At 41.5% G+C, this 15,512-nt stretch overlaps 1 protein-coding gene across 2 annotated transcripts in view; it reads left to right on the top strand.

Annotated features, from left to right (window-relative positions):
* The window catches only part of LOC137299857 (ADP-ribosylation factor-like protein 5B), a 33,293-nt gene extending 19,655 nt beyond the window's left edge, over positions 1-13,638 (top strand). Inside the window, exons 4-6 of one of the 2 annotated variants that reach the window (XM_067968795.1) lie at positions 1,467-1,550; positions 2,995-3,146; positions 4,984-13,638. In XM_067968795.1, the coding sequence (XP_067824896.1) occupies positions 1,467-1,550; positions 2,995-3,146; positions 4,984-5,032 (285 nt within the window). In that variant the 3' untranslated portion in view covers positions 5,033-13,638. The remainder of the gene's footprint in view (positions 1-1,466; positions 1,551-2,994; positions 3,147-4,983) is intronic. The other variant, XM_067968796.1, reaches the window with a different exon arrangement.
* Positions 13,639-15,512: the final 1,874 nt, after the last annotated feature.

Raw genomic sequence — 15,512 nt, 5'->3', positions numbered from 1 at the left:
TCTGGTTACTGACCCTCCTGCCAGTGGAAACAGTTTCTTCCTATTAGTCTATCGAAAGCCCTCATAGTTTTGAAATGACCTACAGGTGCCGATAGCAGAATGTAGTGATACACAAAAGGATCTGAAGGTTTCCTGCTGGAGCAGTGCTTTTTGTGTTGAGCAGCACTGTTGCAGGTCTTGGTCTTGGTGTTGGTGACCATTAAGGTCAGATTAGTATCTAGTTGACTGCTCTTTAAAGTTTCTGGCTTTGTGATGTAAAATAAATTGGAGATACCTAACAGCTGGAGCGAGCAAGCCTGTTCGGATGGTGAAAAGTTTATATTAATCACTACTCGAATGAAGTTTGTCTCCCAGCTGGCAATACTTGATCTTTGCTGGCACTATCTTTTGCTCTGTAGTATTTATGCAGCAATCAAATCTGTTGATCATTAACTTTCTTGAAGCTGCCAGATCCTTTAAGGCTGGAAACTTAAATTTTGGCATCTACAAGTTTCCCATGGTAACCTCTGCCACTTCATGCTAGAAGCAGTATAGCAAAAGTTGAAAATTCCATTACTTATCTACTTCTGCACTGGGCTAGCAGAAAAATATAAAGGTGCATGATGCCACAATTTTACCAGATGAAATCAGTGTTTAATTACTTGCTCTTGGCAATATGGGCTAATTGCTTTATAGCATTTACAGTCCGCATTGGCACTAGGCCCATTTATTGCACTTAAACCAATGCACTTCAACGTTGCACCAGTAAACCTATGTGGTACTCTTAATTCATCACCTGTAATTGCTCCCACAACGATGGGCTCAGTACTTCACCTCTGTATATAGCTCAAACTCCAGCCTCCAGAAAGTGCAAAATCTAATGGTGAAGCTGCGTGTTTCATATGGATACAACACAAGCATTTCACAGCATTGCACCAAAATCCTATTGACTGAATCTGCTAGCAGTCTCCATTGATTTGAATTGAACAGAGCTGGGTCGTATTCTAGTTGGTGCAAGATGTTGCCTTTAATTTGGGACATCTAAATCACTTAATGGAATACATTAGCTTATGCCTTTTGAGCATTTTGTTCTTTTGTTTTCCTTCCCTGTGTCTCCCCCTCCTCTTTGCGCCCCCCCCCTGCCAAGTTTCCCCTAAACTTCTGCTAATGCTGTACTGAGCTGACATGGGAGGAGATGTACACAGCAATCTGGAGCCTATGCTCTGTCTGTTCACTCCTTCCCTAGCAGCTAAGATGGGGGAGCATTTATAAAGTGACCGGAACCTACATATTGAATGACACAACGGGGAGTGGAAGTACCATCTGGTTCCCACCATGTGACATCAATACATATCTCCCACTCTGCAGGATAAGCACTGGGAAAATTGCTGACAATGAAGGTATATAAAACGCTAACTGCACATAATACCGGTCTCCAGAAAGGATGGATGCGTATTTATTGTGTGCAAATTTGTTTTTATTTTCAGTTCGTCATTCTAGTTGTAGACAGCACAGACCGAGAGCGGCTCACACTGACGAAAGAGGAACTCTACAAAATGCTGGCACATGAGGTACAATTTGCTGCTAAATTGAAAGCAAGTAAACTGAATATTGGATGGGGGAGGAAAGAGAAGGGACACTTATAGTAAGGGAGTTCACTACTAATGTGATGTCGGGGAAAACAGGATCTTGAATTTGTATCTTTATATAGATTAATGTGCCAATATTGGTTCTGTAAACTTCAATAGCTCCCAGTTGCCCCAATGGCTGGGTGATCAGACTCAGTGATAGAATGCCGTGAGCCATACAGACTGGGAAGGTACCAGATTTAATCAGTAGTCTGTATTGAATTTAGACAGCAAGTTATATTGTACCAGCATAGAAGAAACTCGCCTGAGATCCCCCAATGGCCAATTGGTTAAAGATGTTACCTGTATGATGATAAGCCATACAGACCAGATATTGCTGATTTGACTCCCTGCATGTACTGGGTTAGTTGATCTCCCCACTGGTGCTGCAGTTGGTTTTAGTGTCTCTGATAGGGAGGGAAAATCATCCAGGGTTTTTGCTGTTGATTTGTTACTCGGTGACACCCCTAAGCAGACAGTAAACTCCAGGAAAAGGTCAGGTGTTCTGAGCAGCAGGTAATGCACTGCAGATTCTCATAAATCTAGTATAATGACAGCAGTTTGAATTGACACAAAAAGACTTGCATTTATGTCGCCCCTTTCATGACTTCAGGACATCCCAAAGTGCTTTACAGCCAATTAAGTATTTTAGCAGTGTAGTCACTGTTGTAATGGAGGAAACGCAGCAGCAAATTTGTGCACAGCAAGGTCCCACAAACATCAATGTGATGATGACCAAATAATCTGTTTCACTGATGTTGGTTGAGGGATAAGTATTGGCCAGGGCACTAGGGAGCACTCCCCTGCTCTTCGAATAGTACCATGGGATCTTTTACGTCTACCTGAGGGCAGATGGGGGCCTCTATTTAATGTCTTGTGAAAGACAGTACCTCCATCAGTGCAGCACTCCTTCTGGAGTGTCAGCCTAGATTTTGTGCTCAAGTCCCTGGAGTGGGACTTGAGCCCACAATCTTCTGACTCAGACAAGAGTGCTACCACTGAGCCATGGCTAACAAGACTTCTGTAAGGGAGGTTTCCCATCTATGGAAGTCTGTTTTTTTTAAAAAAAATCTGATCTGGATGTGACACCTCCCATGGTAGAATCGCCCGCAACAAAGGTACAGTGCGTTACTGGTTGTGCCACCAGATCTTTGCCTGGTGATAGTCTTGGGGACAAATGTAGATACCCCTAAACAGGTGGGTTCATGAAACCCGCTCGTGCGGGTTGAATGCTGAGCCTGGATTACAGCAACCGATTTCTGTTAACCAGGCTTGATTTACACTTGTGCTGTTTTTTTTTTCCAACGTTAGTTCTGGGACTATCTGCTCTGTGCCAGTAATGCTTTATTCTGCGAGATTTGTAACAATGGCTTGTTTTCATTCATAGGACCTCCGGAAGGCAGCTGTGCTGGTATTGGCCAATAAACAGGACATGAAGAACTCCATGTCGGCAGCTGAGATCTCCAAATTTCTAACACTAACGTCCATCAAAGACCATCCGTGGCACATCCAGGCCTGCTGTGCACTCACAGGAGAAGGGTTAGTGTTGGGCCGTGCTAGGCTTCGGTGTAATTTAGTTACGTTTGAGTTAATCCTAAAAAGCGGAATGAAGGATGCTTATTTTTCATCTCCACCTGATGTTGTACCTTAAATATGCAACTACAGGTTTTTTTGAGAAGGACTATATAAAACGTGTCTGTGTGTGAACATAATCCTAGAATTGAATTCTCTGCTTTTGAAACATTTAATCACGTAACTTTGCATGTTGTTGAGCTGAGTCATTAGTTGAGTAATTAACCTATGAGACAATAGAGGGGAAAGGAATCCCTCAATTAAATGGTTTTTTAATAAACAAAAGTTAACTTCCCCTGCAACCCAGCAATTTAGATCTTTTAAGTTGTCCCTGGTCCTGCTGAAAACCTTCAATTGCTGGGACAGAGGCACTGGGTTGCTGAGCAACAGAATTTGCATCTAATTAGTGCTTTAAAAAGCCTGCAGCATCAATAAGGATACTTTGAAACCAGTCTTGGCAGATTGAGACTTAATTCTGCTGCTTGCAAACACCAATACTGAAATGTAGCTATTTATAATGAGAGGAATTTATGGAAGGATTTTTGTACCGGATATTTAGTCTGGACCATAAGTGAAATTTAGAAATCATTCTTGCAAGGGACAAATGAGAGCCAAAGTAATGCATCTTTTGCCAGTTCTGACCACTACTTTCGTTTCATAATGAAACCTGATCATTATTTCAGTGCTTACAACTTAAGTTTTATAGTTTATAAAGCGTTTACTGGCTTTGTGGAGTATTGTCAAAATTGAAGTTAGGTTTAAAAATGAAGGCTTAAGCCTTCAGTTTCCTGCAATCAAATTCAAATCAAGTTGTTAGCTTCCATTGTTCCTCCATCTCATCCTGACCATGGCGTGGTACTGTTTGTGGGCATGGAGCATCGATGTAATTTAATGAGCTATGTTTGCGTACCTTGTCTTCGTTTTTTTTCACCTGTAATGAAATTTGTCCGTACCAACGTGTGATGTATGTGTTGGGTTGTGCACTGTGAAACTGCAGTGACCTGGAAGTGCTCAATGTTGTCATTTCCCACCAGTCACCTTTCCACAAAATAGAATTCGTGCACTCCAACAAAAAAAAACAAAAAAAAACATAAATTCCACTTCTCCACTTGCCAGCCGTGACTTTCTACCTGTTCACTTTAATGATACCAGGAAAGACTGAACAGGCTGGGCTTTTTCTTCTCTGAGAGAGAAGGCTGAGGGGTGACTTAATAGAGGTCTTCAAAATTATGAATGGGGTTTGATAAGTTAGACATAGAGAAGATGTTTCCACTTGTTTTGGGGAGGGAGGGGGAGGGGGAGAGGGAGAGGGAGGAGTCCAAAACTAGAGGCCATAAAAATAAGATAGTCACTAATAAATCCAATAAGGAATTCAGGAGAAACTTCTTTTACCACAGAGTGTTTAGAATGTGGAACTTGCTAGCACATGGGAATGGTTGAGGCAAATAGCATAGATGCCCTTTTTTAAGGTGCAGCTAGATAAATACATGAGGGCAAAAGGAATAGAAGGATGTGCTGATGCGGTTAGATGAAGTAGGCAGGGAGGAGGCTTGTGTGGAGCATAAACACTGGCATAGGCCAGTTGGGCCAAATGGCCTGATTCTGTGCTGTAAATTCTATGCAATGGAGAAAGAATGGCGGGCCGGTGAGCACAGAAGTGGAATTTCTAGCCCAAAGACTGTAACCACTCAAACTCTTAGTTGCACATTTTGGACTTGGGTTTCTTTTGTTGGAGCTTTTTTCATCAAGTTTGTGACTCTGGCAAGGGATATATTTGTTTACTTTCATTTCTTCCGTCTTTCAGGCTGGGTCAAGGGCTGGAATGGATGACAATGAAAACAGTAGCAAAATAGAACTTGGTGCTTGGAAACGAGGGGGAAAAAAAACCTTCAAAAGAAATGACTCATCTACAGCAGCTGCAGGTACAGATGTGGCTCCGTGCCTCGTTTTTAGAGACAATTCTTAAAACACAGGATGGAGGTCCCTGGCTGGGGCACTTGAATTGTGACACACCGAGAATCCTTCATTTTGAACCTGCAGGCGCAGAAACTGAAGAGCGACCACCTTGGTGGACCCTGAGACAACTGATGGACTAGAAATGCTGGATAGAATAATGGGAAAGATGGCCCTGTGAGAACGTGCTGGATTTTAAACACTGCAGTCCAAGGTGCAGAATGAGTTAATTGTCTGGGTTCTCCAAGAAACCCAAACACTAACTGTGGAACCATGGAAGTCTTGAAACAGAAAAGTGAAGGGATGAAATACTTGCAGTCAGCAACACTAATGTTTCTGTGGTAACTTGTGATTTTAAAAATGTGACCAGTATGTATGCTGAGCTGGCTTGGTGATTCATGTTTCCAGCAAAAGGTGGGATTCCAGGAATTGTGTGTGGCCTGAACCTCAGGATGTGCATTTTACTCCCATCCTGACAGGAAAGAGTGTTTAAATCTATTGAACCATAGGAGCAGTCTTGCTCCCTGTTCAACTTGCTAGAGTTTTTATTCTATCGAATGAAACGCCATTAGATCACTGATCAGTATTAGTCTGTTCTAGGGCTTGAATGAATAGTCAGAGCTTTGAAACTTCAATAAAATAGAAAAGCTTTGATACTTTATATTTTTTTTCCTCTTCAGTTCAAAGCTAGTCCGGACAGATGCTGCCCATTCCAGGCTACATCTTCGTACTTTGCTAGCCCAATTATTCTCTTGCATAGCTAGAATTAATAAAGGATGCCTCAAAGCTGGAGGGATGGAGGAGTGAATTGCTGCAATCATCAATGGCTTATAGTCCATGAAAATTCTTGGGGGGCAGGTTAACTTCAGGCATGTACCTCATCTGCCTATTTTGGGCAGTGGTGGTTAAAATTCAAAGTCTGTCCTTTCATTACATGACTCCTTGTTCCATTAAGCTCTCCTATTGCTCATTTTCATTCGAAAAAGCTTGCTAATGATGCTCAAAACAAGTTACTATCAAGGACAGTTAATACCTGCCCTTAAGCCAGCCTTTTCATCTGTGTAATGAGGGGGATGACTCAGTTTCAGAAGGAGTGTGATTTCAGTGTAATGCACTTCTCAGAACGCCTTTACAAGGAAGTAACGTGGGTATTGGGCTGAAGTAATCAGTGCTCTGGCCATCGGACCCAAAAGTCAGGGAAATATGGAAAAAATTAAGTAATGTACTGGAAGGACCGGCTACCATTTGGATTTTTTCCATATTTAAAGAGACAGCAGCTTCAGAAGTCCGCTTGAAAAGAGATTAGCAGTTCTGGAAATCTAACGGCATGTTGTTCTTCTGTAATGGTTATTCAGTCCATTCATTAAGACCAAGTTCCAACTTTGAAGGGTAGAGATGAAAAGAAACTGTGAATGCTTTAATAAAAACATGGTCCCAAATACATAGCAGCTCCTTCAGCATCTGGAGAGGTTGACCCAAAGCCGCTGGCCTGCCTGACAGTGGGTCTCTACCAGAAGTACTAACCTGCCCTTTGCCTTTTCACATACTGCTGGACTTTCTATATTTCCAGCTCTAAATTTAAGAGCTGGAAATTGTAGCACACAAGCTTCTTTGCATTCAGTGCATTGTGGAGGGAACAGGGAGAAACTTTCCAATGTAATTCCTTTCAAACAATGTATTAACTTGTAAGTGAGAAGTTTGGTTAATGGGATTAATACATAGTTTAGTCTTTTAAAGTTGATCTTCATACCTGGCTTTAGATGCCCTATATTTTTTATAGAACAATCCAGCTTCACCCACAGAGTCAGGAGTACTATATTGATCATCTTATGGAATTGGCAAAGGCTAGAGAGAAGAGGAAAAGCTGAACAAATGGTAGCAAGCCAGTAAAGAGTTAAAAATGGTCTGTACTATGAATAGGAATGGACATTGTAATTACAATGCAGCCATAATTTGGTAAGACTGTAATTGGATTTAAACTTCTTTGTAGTATTGTGCCTCGACTATTACTTAGCCCAGTCCAAGATCATTTTTCATTACTGAAGACACCAGATTGCTTGTTTTTTTTTGGCATGAGTGATCCAGTACCTTAATGTGATAAAAATGAGTAAGTTGGTCTTTCACTGCAGTCACTGAACACTGCACCAAATCCTGGTTCTGCTGTCAACTCATTCACATCAAAAGCTTGGTTTGGATCCAGAAATGAAGCCTCATGTCTGACTATCATCTGTCAGACTTCCAAACATGAACGTGAGGTGGAAACTGAATTGAGTTTTTATGACCATGGCTAACTTTTTTTTTTTTATTTTCCCATTGCTCCCTTCCTGTCATGAATGTGCCTGTTTGCTGGGTAACCACTTCCCTAGCCTATTCCAGCAGCAACTATCAGCATTTAGCTATTTTTGCCTTCCGCAGCGAAGCTGTATACTTCACTTGTACAGGCATCGAACCTTGCTGTAGTTACACACAGCCCACTGATAACTGCAAATGGTGAAAATAAGCTTCGTTCAAATGAAACCCTCACTGTATATTTTTTAATCCTTTTTGCTCTTGCTTGAAAGAAAACCTCTGACTCTTGTGCCATATGTCTATAAGCCAACTGTATCTCTCGTGTGTTCATCCTGATTCATAAAGACCTGCCTTTTTAACTGTAGGGTCATGATGTCCAAGCTTTGACTGGAGGGAGGAGTGGGAAGCGAGCATAATCCTACCTTGAAGCTAGCAGTCTGGCCCATAAATCTCAGGCAATTCAGTTCTATTCAGTTATATTTCTTAATCCTGCTTTTGCCTCTTTGAATTTTGAGTTGGGGTTTGAAAAGGGTTGTACTTGGTACTGCTGCCTCACTGGTGGATAATTCTAAATTCCAGCACCTAGATCTGTTGGTATTAGCAACTTGCGATATATGTAAATTAATTTAAATTTTGTGGCCTGCAAGATTCTTAAGTTGCAAATGAAGACAAAGCTTGGACAAATCTGCTATAGAGAACTTAATGCAGTTCTCTAAAATAGTTATGTAGTCTCCTCCTTATAAATACCTGGTAAACATACAACATCTAGACTTTAAGGGGGTGCTCAGAGTAGAAACCGCAAGTGCAGATTTTAAAGTACAATAAACTGTATCTGTTTTTCTTGCCCCCCCCCTGCGACTCGTTGACTTCACTCCAACACTGATGCAGTCACACCTAATGAAATTAAGATAGATCCACTGAGCCATCCTGCTCCTCGCCCAGTGTGTTGGATCAGAGCTCCTACATAATTGCATGTCACCGTTACGCTTTCTACCCCCCAAGTTAATGACTGTCTTGCTTCTGAGTATAGATGGGAGTTCTGCTCTTAATTTAAATATTGCCATTTGTATCTTAAACAAAAATTCGCCAAATTAACTTCACAGTAGAACTCCTGCTGAGGTTCCAGCAATGGCTTAATTAGGTAACGACATCATCTAGTGTGGTACTGAGCCATATCGAGCGGGAAGCCCTCCCCCCCCCCCCCCCCCCCCATTTCAATCTTTGGCCTGTACCTCAGCCAGGGTCAGCCTGAGACACTCCAGTCTTTGTTTCACCTCCCCAGACAATGAATACCAAGATTCCTGCTTCTGATAGATGTTTAGTGACTTCTGCGGGATATGTCTTGTCTCGTTGACATTCGAGGAGGGTAGGATTGGGTCTAGATGTGATGCCCCCCACCCCGGTCAAATAATCTGTCAATACATGCTACCTGGGATGGTACCTGTGGACTGGTGCCCTCATCAGAAGAGAATGGGAGGGGAGGTAAGAGTTTCAAAATGGAGAACCCTTAGGTGGGTGGAAACGAGGGAGGTTTTACTTTTCAATAGAAAAAACTGCTGTAAGCAGTAAGTCTAGATTTCCGATGACTAAGCACTGAGCAGAGCTCTCTGTATTCAAGAATTCATGTTAATTCCTGACTAAAATAATCAGTAGCTTAGGTCTTGATGCACACGCCCAACTGTCATTGTGTTCTTTATAAACTGCACCTTAAATGACTATTCATCTAGCACCTGTTTTGTCTCCTGTATCTGAATTGTCAGGCTTGCTGCTTCCTCGGTTACATGTAGTTTCCTAATCTGTCCTTTTTTTTTAAAGCCACCAGAATTAGCAGAATTCTGCTGGTTCTAGTAGTAAATAGCATTGTGTTAAGTGAGGGTGAGGCTGTGAAGTAAAATAAATCTCTTGATTTAACACCTTTCTTCACCCCCCTCCCACTCAAAAGTCCAGTGACAGTGATTCAAGGGCACCTTTCGTGATTGGATTATCAAAGTACATTCACATTTGAGTTTTATGAAACCATTGCACATTTAGGTGTACAGTCGTACACCTCTTATGAAGTCACTTACTTATAATTTCTGAAGCCAGTGTATACTGATTGCACAGTGCTTACATGAGCAATGCATTGGCACATCCAAGTTTCTTGGTATCACTGTACCAGCGTTGGGACCAGTGTGTCTCAGGATTGAAACGGCTCGTGTGGTTTTATTTTTTTGTGGCTTAGTTAAGCTTGGGTGCAGGGAAGGAGGCCCTGTCTCTAATAATGGCCAAAGTGGAATGTTCACCTTTGTGGCCAATGGGTGGATTGCTGTTCTGGGAATGTGTTGAGTGAGTCTCCAAGGACTTATCCAGACTGGTATTTCCACAGTTCAAGGGGAAAGGCTGAACATCACTTGCTGTGATTGGTATGTGACCCATTTGTTTCATCCACATGTTTGTTGTGGGCAGGGCCGCACTTGCTAGCAAAGTGATGAACTTGCTCACAGCTAGTAGACTTGTGCTCGCCTACTCTGTTGCAGGCAACACTTCACCCTCCAATGCATAGGGTCAGCAAGCACTGAGCTAGGTCACCTGGGCATGTAAGACAAGTAGTTGTTTTGATGGGCTGTGGACTGCTATCCAGAATGGCTGAATATTGGGATATGACCAGAACATGTTTGGGAGTGTGCCCTTCTGGTCACAGGTCCTTTGGCAATCTAATATGGAGAGGCAGAGCTTGCGTGGAGTGCAGTATGCGGTCTTGAGTTGGCCTTTGCACACCTTGCTGCAGGTGATGGTGTTTTAGGATCAGAAGCATCAGTGTTTTGCGACATTGCCAGGAAATCTGGGTACTAAATGTAACTGACCAATGGGAACTTGTATCTCTGCTGAAAATAGGTGGAATTTTGGAAAAAGTTGCATGGTGAGCAATAATTCTGCATGTTTGGGAAGGATTCTGATTTTAAGACTGATTTCTCCTTATTTTTGGGATTCTGCTTATATTCTACCTCTGACCTCCTTATGCCAACATACATTGAACTGCCAAGATTTTGTTTTAACATTAAAAAAAATTGATCAATTGCTGTATTATAAATTGATTTTCTGTTCATTTAACATGTCCTATTTTGAATCAGTTTTTCCAAGAAAATTCTGAGGCCTGCATTGCTGCAATACCAAGTATTATTATTATTGGCACTTAGTTTGTGTGGGGTTTGAAGAGTCGCTTACAAAATGTATACCTTATTTTTATTCCTGGTTGTGCTTCTGTCATGGGCATAAGATCTCTTAACACATGCTTATGTTTCTATGAAATGATCAAACCTTTTCCAAATTTTTTCCTGGCTGTGAACTTTATTTTTTATCTGATCTCTGGATGTGGGTGACACTGGCAAGTCTGGCATTTATTGCCTGTCCCTAGTTGCCCTGAGAAGGTGGTGCTGGGCCTTCTCTGGCTGCATTCCTTGTGGCAATGGTGCTTCTATGATGGTGGTAGGGTAGGAATTTGAGGATTATGACCCAGTGATGAAGAAATGGTGTTATCTGTCCAAGTCAGGATGGTATGGAAGTTGGGAGGCGATGGTGTTCCCATGATATTGCTGCTCTTGTCCTTGGTGGAGACAGAAGAAGGGAGATGCACCCTGTAGCTAGTACATACTGGAGGCTGTGGATATTTGGTCCAGTGGCAGGGTTGCTGACCATGGAGGTGGGACTCTCCTGGATGGACAGTAGTCTGCTTGGCAATGAAATGGGAGTATGTTAGAAATTCCACGAGACTTGGAGACAGTGGTTGAAAAATTCTTCAGGCCCATAATCTTTGTTCTGGGTTGAGAGAGTGGAAAATGTCCAACAGATCATCTTGTTATTTAGCTCACTGAACAAAACAGAAAATTGTAGAAATACACAGCGGATCAGTTAGCATCTGTAAAGAGAAAAGAGGTTCAGCTGATGGCTGTTTGTGTGGTCTGGCTGTGTAAAATATTGTATTTGCCTACACAATGGAGGATGCAAAGTAATTTATTACATGAAGTGCTTTGAGACTTGTGGTAAGGTGCTATATAAATGTGGTTTATACATTGCACATCAGGAAATATTCAAATGGGCCTTGACATTAGTCTTTCTGTGTCAAAAATTAAATAACTAGATGTTTTGCATGACTGTTGCAAAAGGTCAGAGGTGGCCAGTTACCAAAATATATTAATTTCCTCCCTCATGAAAAACATGTGTTGCAAAAATTGCTCAGCTTCAATATTATAACAATAGTGTGACCAGATTTTCAGGATGTTTAGTAACAAACAGTCTTAAATTTAGACCTAATAAATATTTATTTGATCAAAATTGATCTGAAGCAGTCGGAGTCAGATCCCCTCCAAATGGGCAGAGATTGAGTCCGTAGTTTCCCCTCGATACCACTGCTGAGGTGGGTGCTGGTTTTAAATGCTGGTAAACAAATGTAGAAATCCACCTGATGCAGATAATAAACCAGCTACCTGTAATTCCTTTATAAAAATTTATAACCTTCACCTGGCTTTTCAAACTAGCTCTGTTCCACAGGAAAACTGCAGATCTGGCAACCAGCAGATTGCAAGGCTGCAGTTGCTGGAATTCTGCCATCAGACTGATGTAAATCTCCATCCAGTGGATGACATTACATACTGCAGTGGGCATTGACACTTTTTCGACTGCCAGATGCTGCACTACTTACCGATATATATATATATACCGATATATATATATATATATATACCGATATATATATATATATATATATATATTTTTTTTTTTTAATGTTTAGCCACAACCTCAAAGCTGTACATCCTGGAGCAACTTGATCTGTAATGTACTCTGCATAGTAGCCCTGGGTGGAAAGAGCTGCTTTTTAATAGTTACATATAAAAAGGCATTATGCTGCCAGCGGAGCCCAGTTGAGATTAGGCGAAGGATTGCTTGTATCAGATTATTCAGGAGTGAATTCATGGATTTCAGATTCTATTGGCTTCTATGTAATGAAGATACAGGAAGATTATTGGTGTGTAATGAATCTCCCCTCCTGCAAAAACAAAAAACAAAGTCCTGGAGGCAGAAAAGATGCTAGTTTGAGCAATGAACTAATTGACAAATTACTCACTTACCCTAGCCATGGTCATATTAAACTTTCAGAAGAGCAAATCTCTGGGAATGTCGTGAACTTTTACACCATTCCTAGCACAAACAATTTTTTTAAGGAACACTCCGAGCAGCTTGTTAAACTATTTTAAGTGCTACAAATGGAGATAGGAGGTACCTTCAGCCAGTTAGAGATGATTATGGATGCACATCAGTTAGACCGACATGGTCCAGATCATTTTAGGTTATTTTGTGGAGGGGAGGGGGGTGGTGAGATGTGAAAATAAATTGACGTTCTTGCAAAAAAGAAAAGTCATGGTTCTTATGGACACTTAACCTGCCTTAACCAATTTTGTGAACTTGCCAAGGAATATATTTTTCTTCTCAAAGTTTGAATTGTAATGAATGCTGTTAGGACCCAGTAATTTCCATTGGTGGTGCTCATGAGCAGTGTTGAAGTGTTTAAAAAGCCAATCTGTCACTCACTCCTTGTGTAGTTATTCAGCAGGAGATGCCAACAGAACAGTGCAATACCTTCAGGGACCTCAGTCACCAGCTCGTGTGATGCACACCTCCCTGAACCAAACGCGTGTCTCTATGGGACAGTGGTTCGAACAATGCTTCTAATTTTAGGTTTTAAAGTATAGATGAGATTTTAAGATGTCTGGAGTCCTTTCGGGTCCAAATGACCCAACAGATTTCTGGGAAACACTCTACCTCCACAAATTGTGAACTTAGTCTCTTATGGAGACCGTACTGTCTGCACATTAGTTACCGTGATGTATTTCCCCCCTCCTGGTTCCTGAAAGACAAACAATTTCTATGAAGATGATGTTTGTCTCTTAGGTATCTCGAGACCTCTGATTATGTCGCTTTATTTGCTGCCTCTGGTGGCAAGCACTCAACTCTGTCAGCTTCATCCTCGGTTTTCTTTGGTTTTTAATCTATTTAAGTATTAATATTTAACAGGTGACTCACCTCTAAAGTGAGGAAATGAGCCAGTATTGAAAAGGTCATTTTACTGATAACATTATATGTTACACTCTGCTCAAACTGTGTATTGAGATTACAGGTCAAACATTTTTCATTCCAAGACATGTGATGCAGCATGTGTTTTAAATAAACTTTTTGTGCTTTTTATCTGTCGTTTTAGTGGGTTTTTTTGGTGTGAGGACATTTTCTTTTCTTGCCTTCTAGCTCCACTGAGTGAATGGCCCCCACATCTCCAGTATTCATCAGTTACTGGGAGCAATTGTGCAAGAATTGCCTGGGGTGACTTTCCAGGTTGTTTGTTGAAGACCACTTCTAATTTTATTCACTTCCCTCACAGCCTGGTGAATGTGAATTGAGCCCTGCAGATTAGGAAGATCCCTGGCCTGTGCTCGTTGGCTGTTGCTACTGGTTGTCTGCCATTACAAGTGGCCTTTGTTCCTGTCCACTACCCCAAGGACGCAATCAATCACTATCCAGTGACCCCTGCTGGAAAGTCCATAGGCATCTGAGGAGCTTCTGACACTCGCTGCCCTTGTTACATAGGAATTACTGGACAAAGAAAGACCACGGTCCATCTAGTTCGCCGTCTACCATTCTGGGAGTCGGAAGATGTGGTGATAGAATTGTTAACTGATCAATCTCTATCAATTAGTCTACATCAGACTCAGACATGAGGCAAGGAAAACCCCAGTGGTGGAGAGCTTTGGGAACCATGGGTCGAAAGTCACCTTTTTCCTCCCAAGCATTTACACTTACGTCATTCTCAAATCACTGACTGTATCCCAAAATGTTATGTTTACACGAGATGGCCAAGGAGGTAAACTACAAGGAGGTAAACTACAAGGAGGTAAACTACAAGGAGGTAAACTACAAGGAGGTAAACTACAAGGAGGTAAACTACAAGGAGGTAAACTACAAGGAGGTAAACTACAAGGAGGTAAACTACAAGGAGGTAAACTACAAGGAGGTAAACTACAAGGAGGTAAACTACAAGGAGGTAAACTACAAGGAGGTAAACTACAAGGAGGTAAACTGCAACTACAGCATTGAGGAAAGTGAAGATGCCCCAACTACAGCATTTGTTAATGTGGCAGCAACCTATTGGAGTGAACAATTTCTGCTCCAATTTTATCTGTACAGTATTTTATTGCATTCATTAACATGGATAGAGGACATACAGTAGCTTTAACTATTTACATATGAATCATTTAGCAGTTCTATATTATACATGATTGAATTACACTGGGTCTTTACAACATTAAAATAAATACAACTGTGTACAGAAGGTGTTCCTGTTAGGGAAAGGAAGGACTCAGGCACTGCCAGTTATCTCTGTTTTCCCAATAATCAAATTCTTTCCTGTGAGAAAATAAATAGCTTAATTGAAATTATTGTTTTGACAATTCTCATTTAAACAGACAACATTTCTCCACTTTTATTTGTACCTAAAAAGGGGAGGGAGGATAGAAGGTACCATAGTTGGTAAATGCACTGCCTGTAATTAAGCTGTTAGATTGCCAAACTGGGTTGAGTTCGCCAATCTTCCTTGTATCGTACTACAAGGGGTCTAGTACCTTTTCAGGCTAGGGTGGGGGGAAATTTGTCCTGTTTCCTGCTGACCCCTGCTGATTAGTGAGTGACTAGGATTATTTTTGGCTGTGATGCCTTCAGCAGTTCAATAGTCATTACCACTCATTGTTCAGGCTCTCACCTTCCTGCTCTTTATTGGTTTAGTTCCACACCACTAGCCGGGGAGCTTTGCTGTGCACTGATTTAGAGCAGAGGAGCTGTGTGGGAGTTGGCTTTGAATTGCATTGAACATTTTTCTGATATATGAAGGGGGAATAGATGGAGTGTGCCAGCCTCATTAGCATGTCCATTAAAAGGCTATCTTAGTTATAAAATATCAAGTACTTTTATATTAGATCAGCATTCACTTTGTTGCAGCATGCAAAATACTTGGCTCGAGGTGGCTCATTACTCAGCACCTCACGCTACAGAGGTGGTTGGTTCCTGATT

The sequence above is a fragment of the Heptranchias perlo genome, chromosome 30 (genome assembly GCF_035084215.1).
Source record: "Heptranchias perlo isolate sHepPer1 chromosome 30, sHepPer1.hap1, whole genome shotgun sequence".
Lineage (NCBI taxonomy): Eukaryota > Metazoa > Chordata > Chondrichthyes > Hexanchiformes > Hexanchidae > Heptranchias > Heptranchias perlo.
Note: the sequence above shows the minus strand (reverse complement) of the source record. Positions and strands in the feature narration are given on the sequence as shown.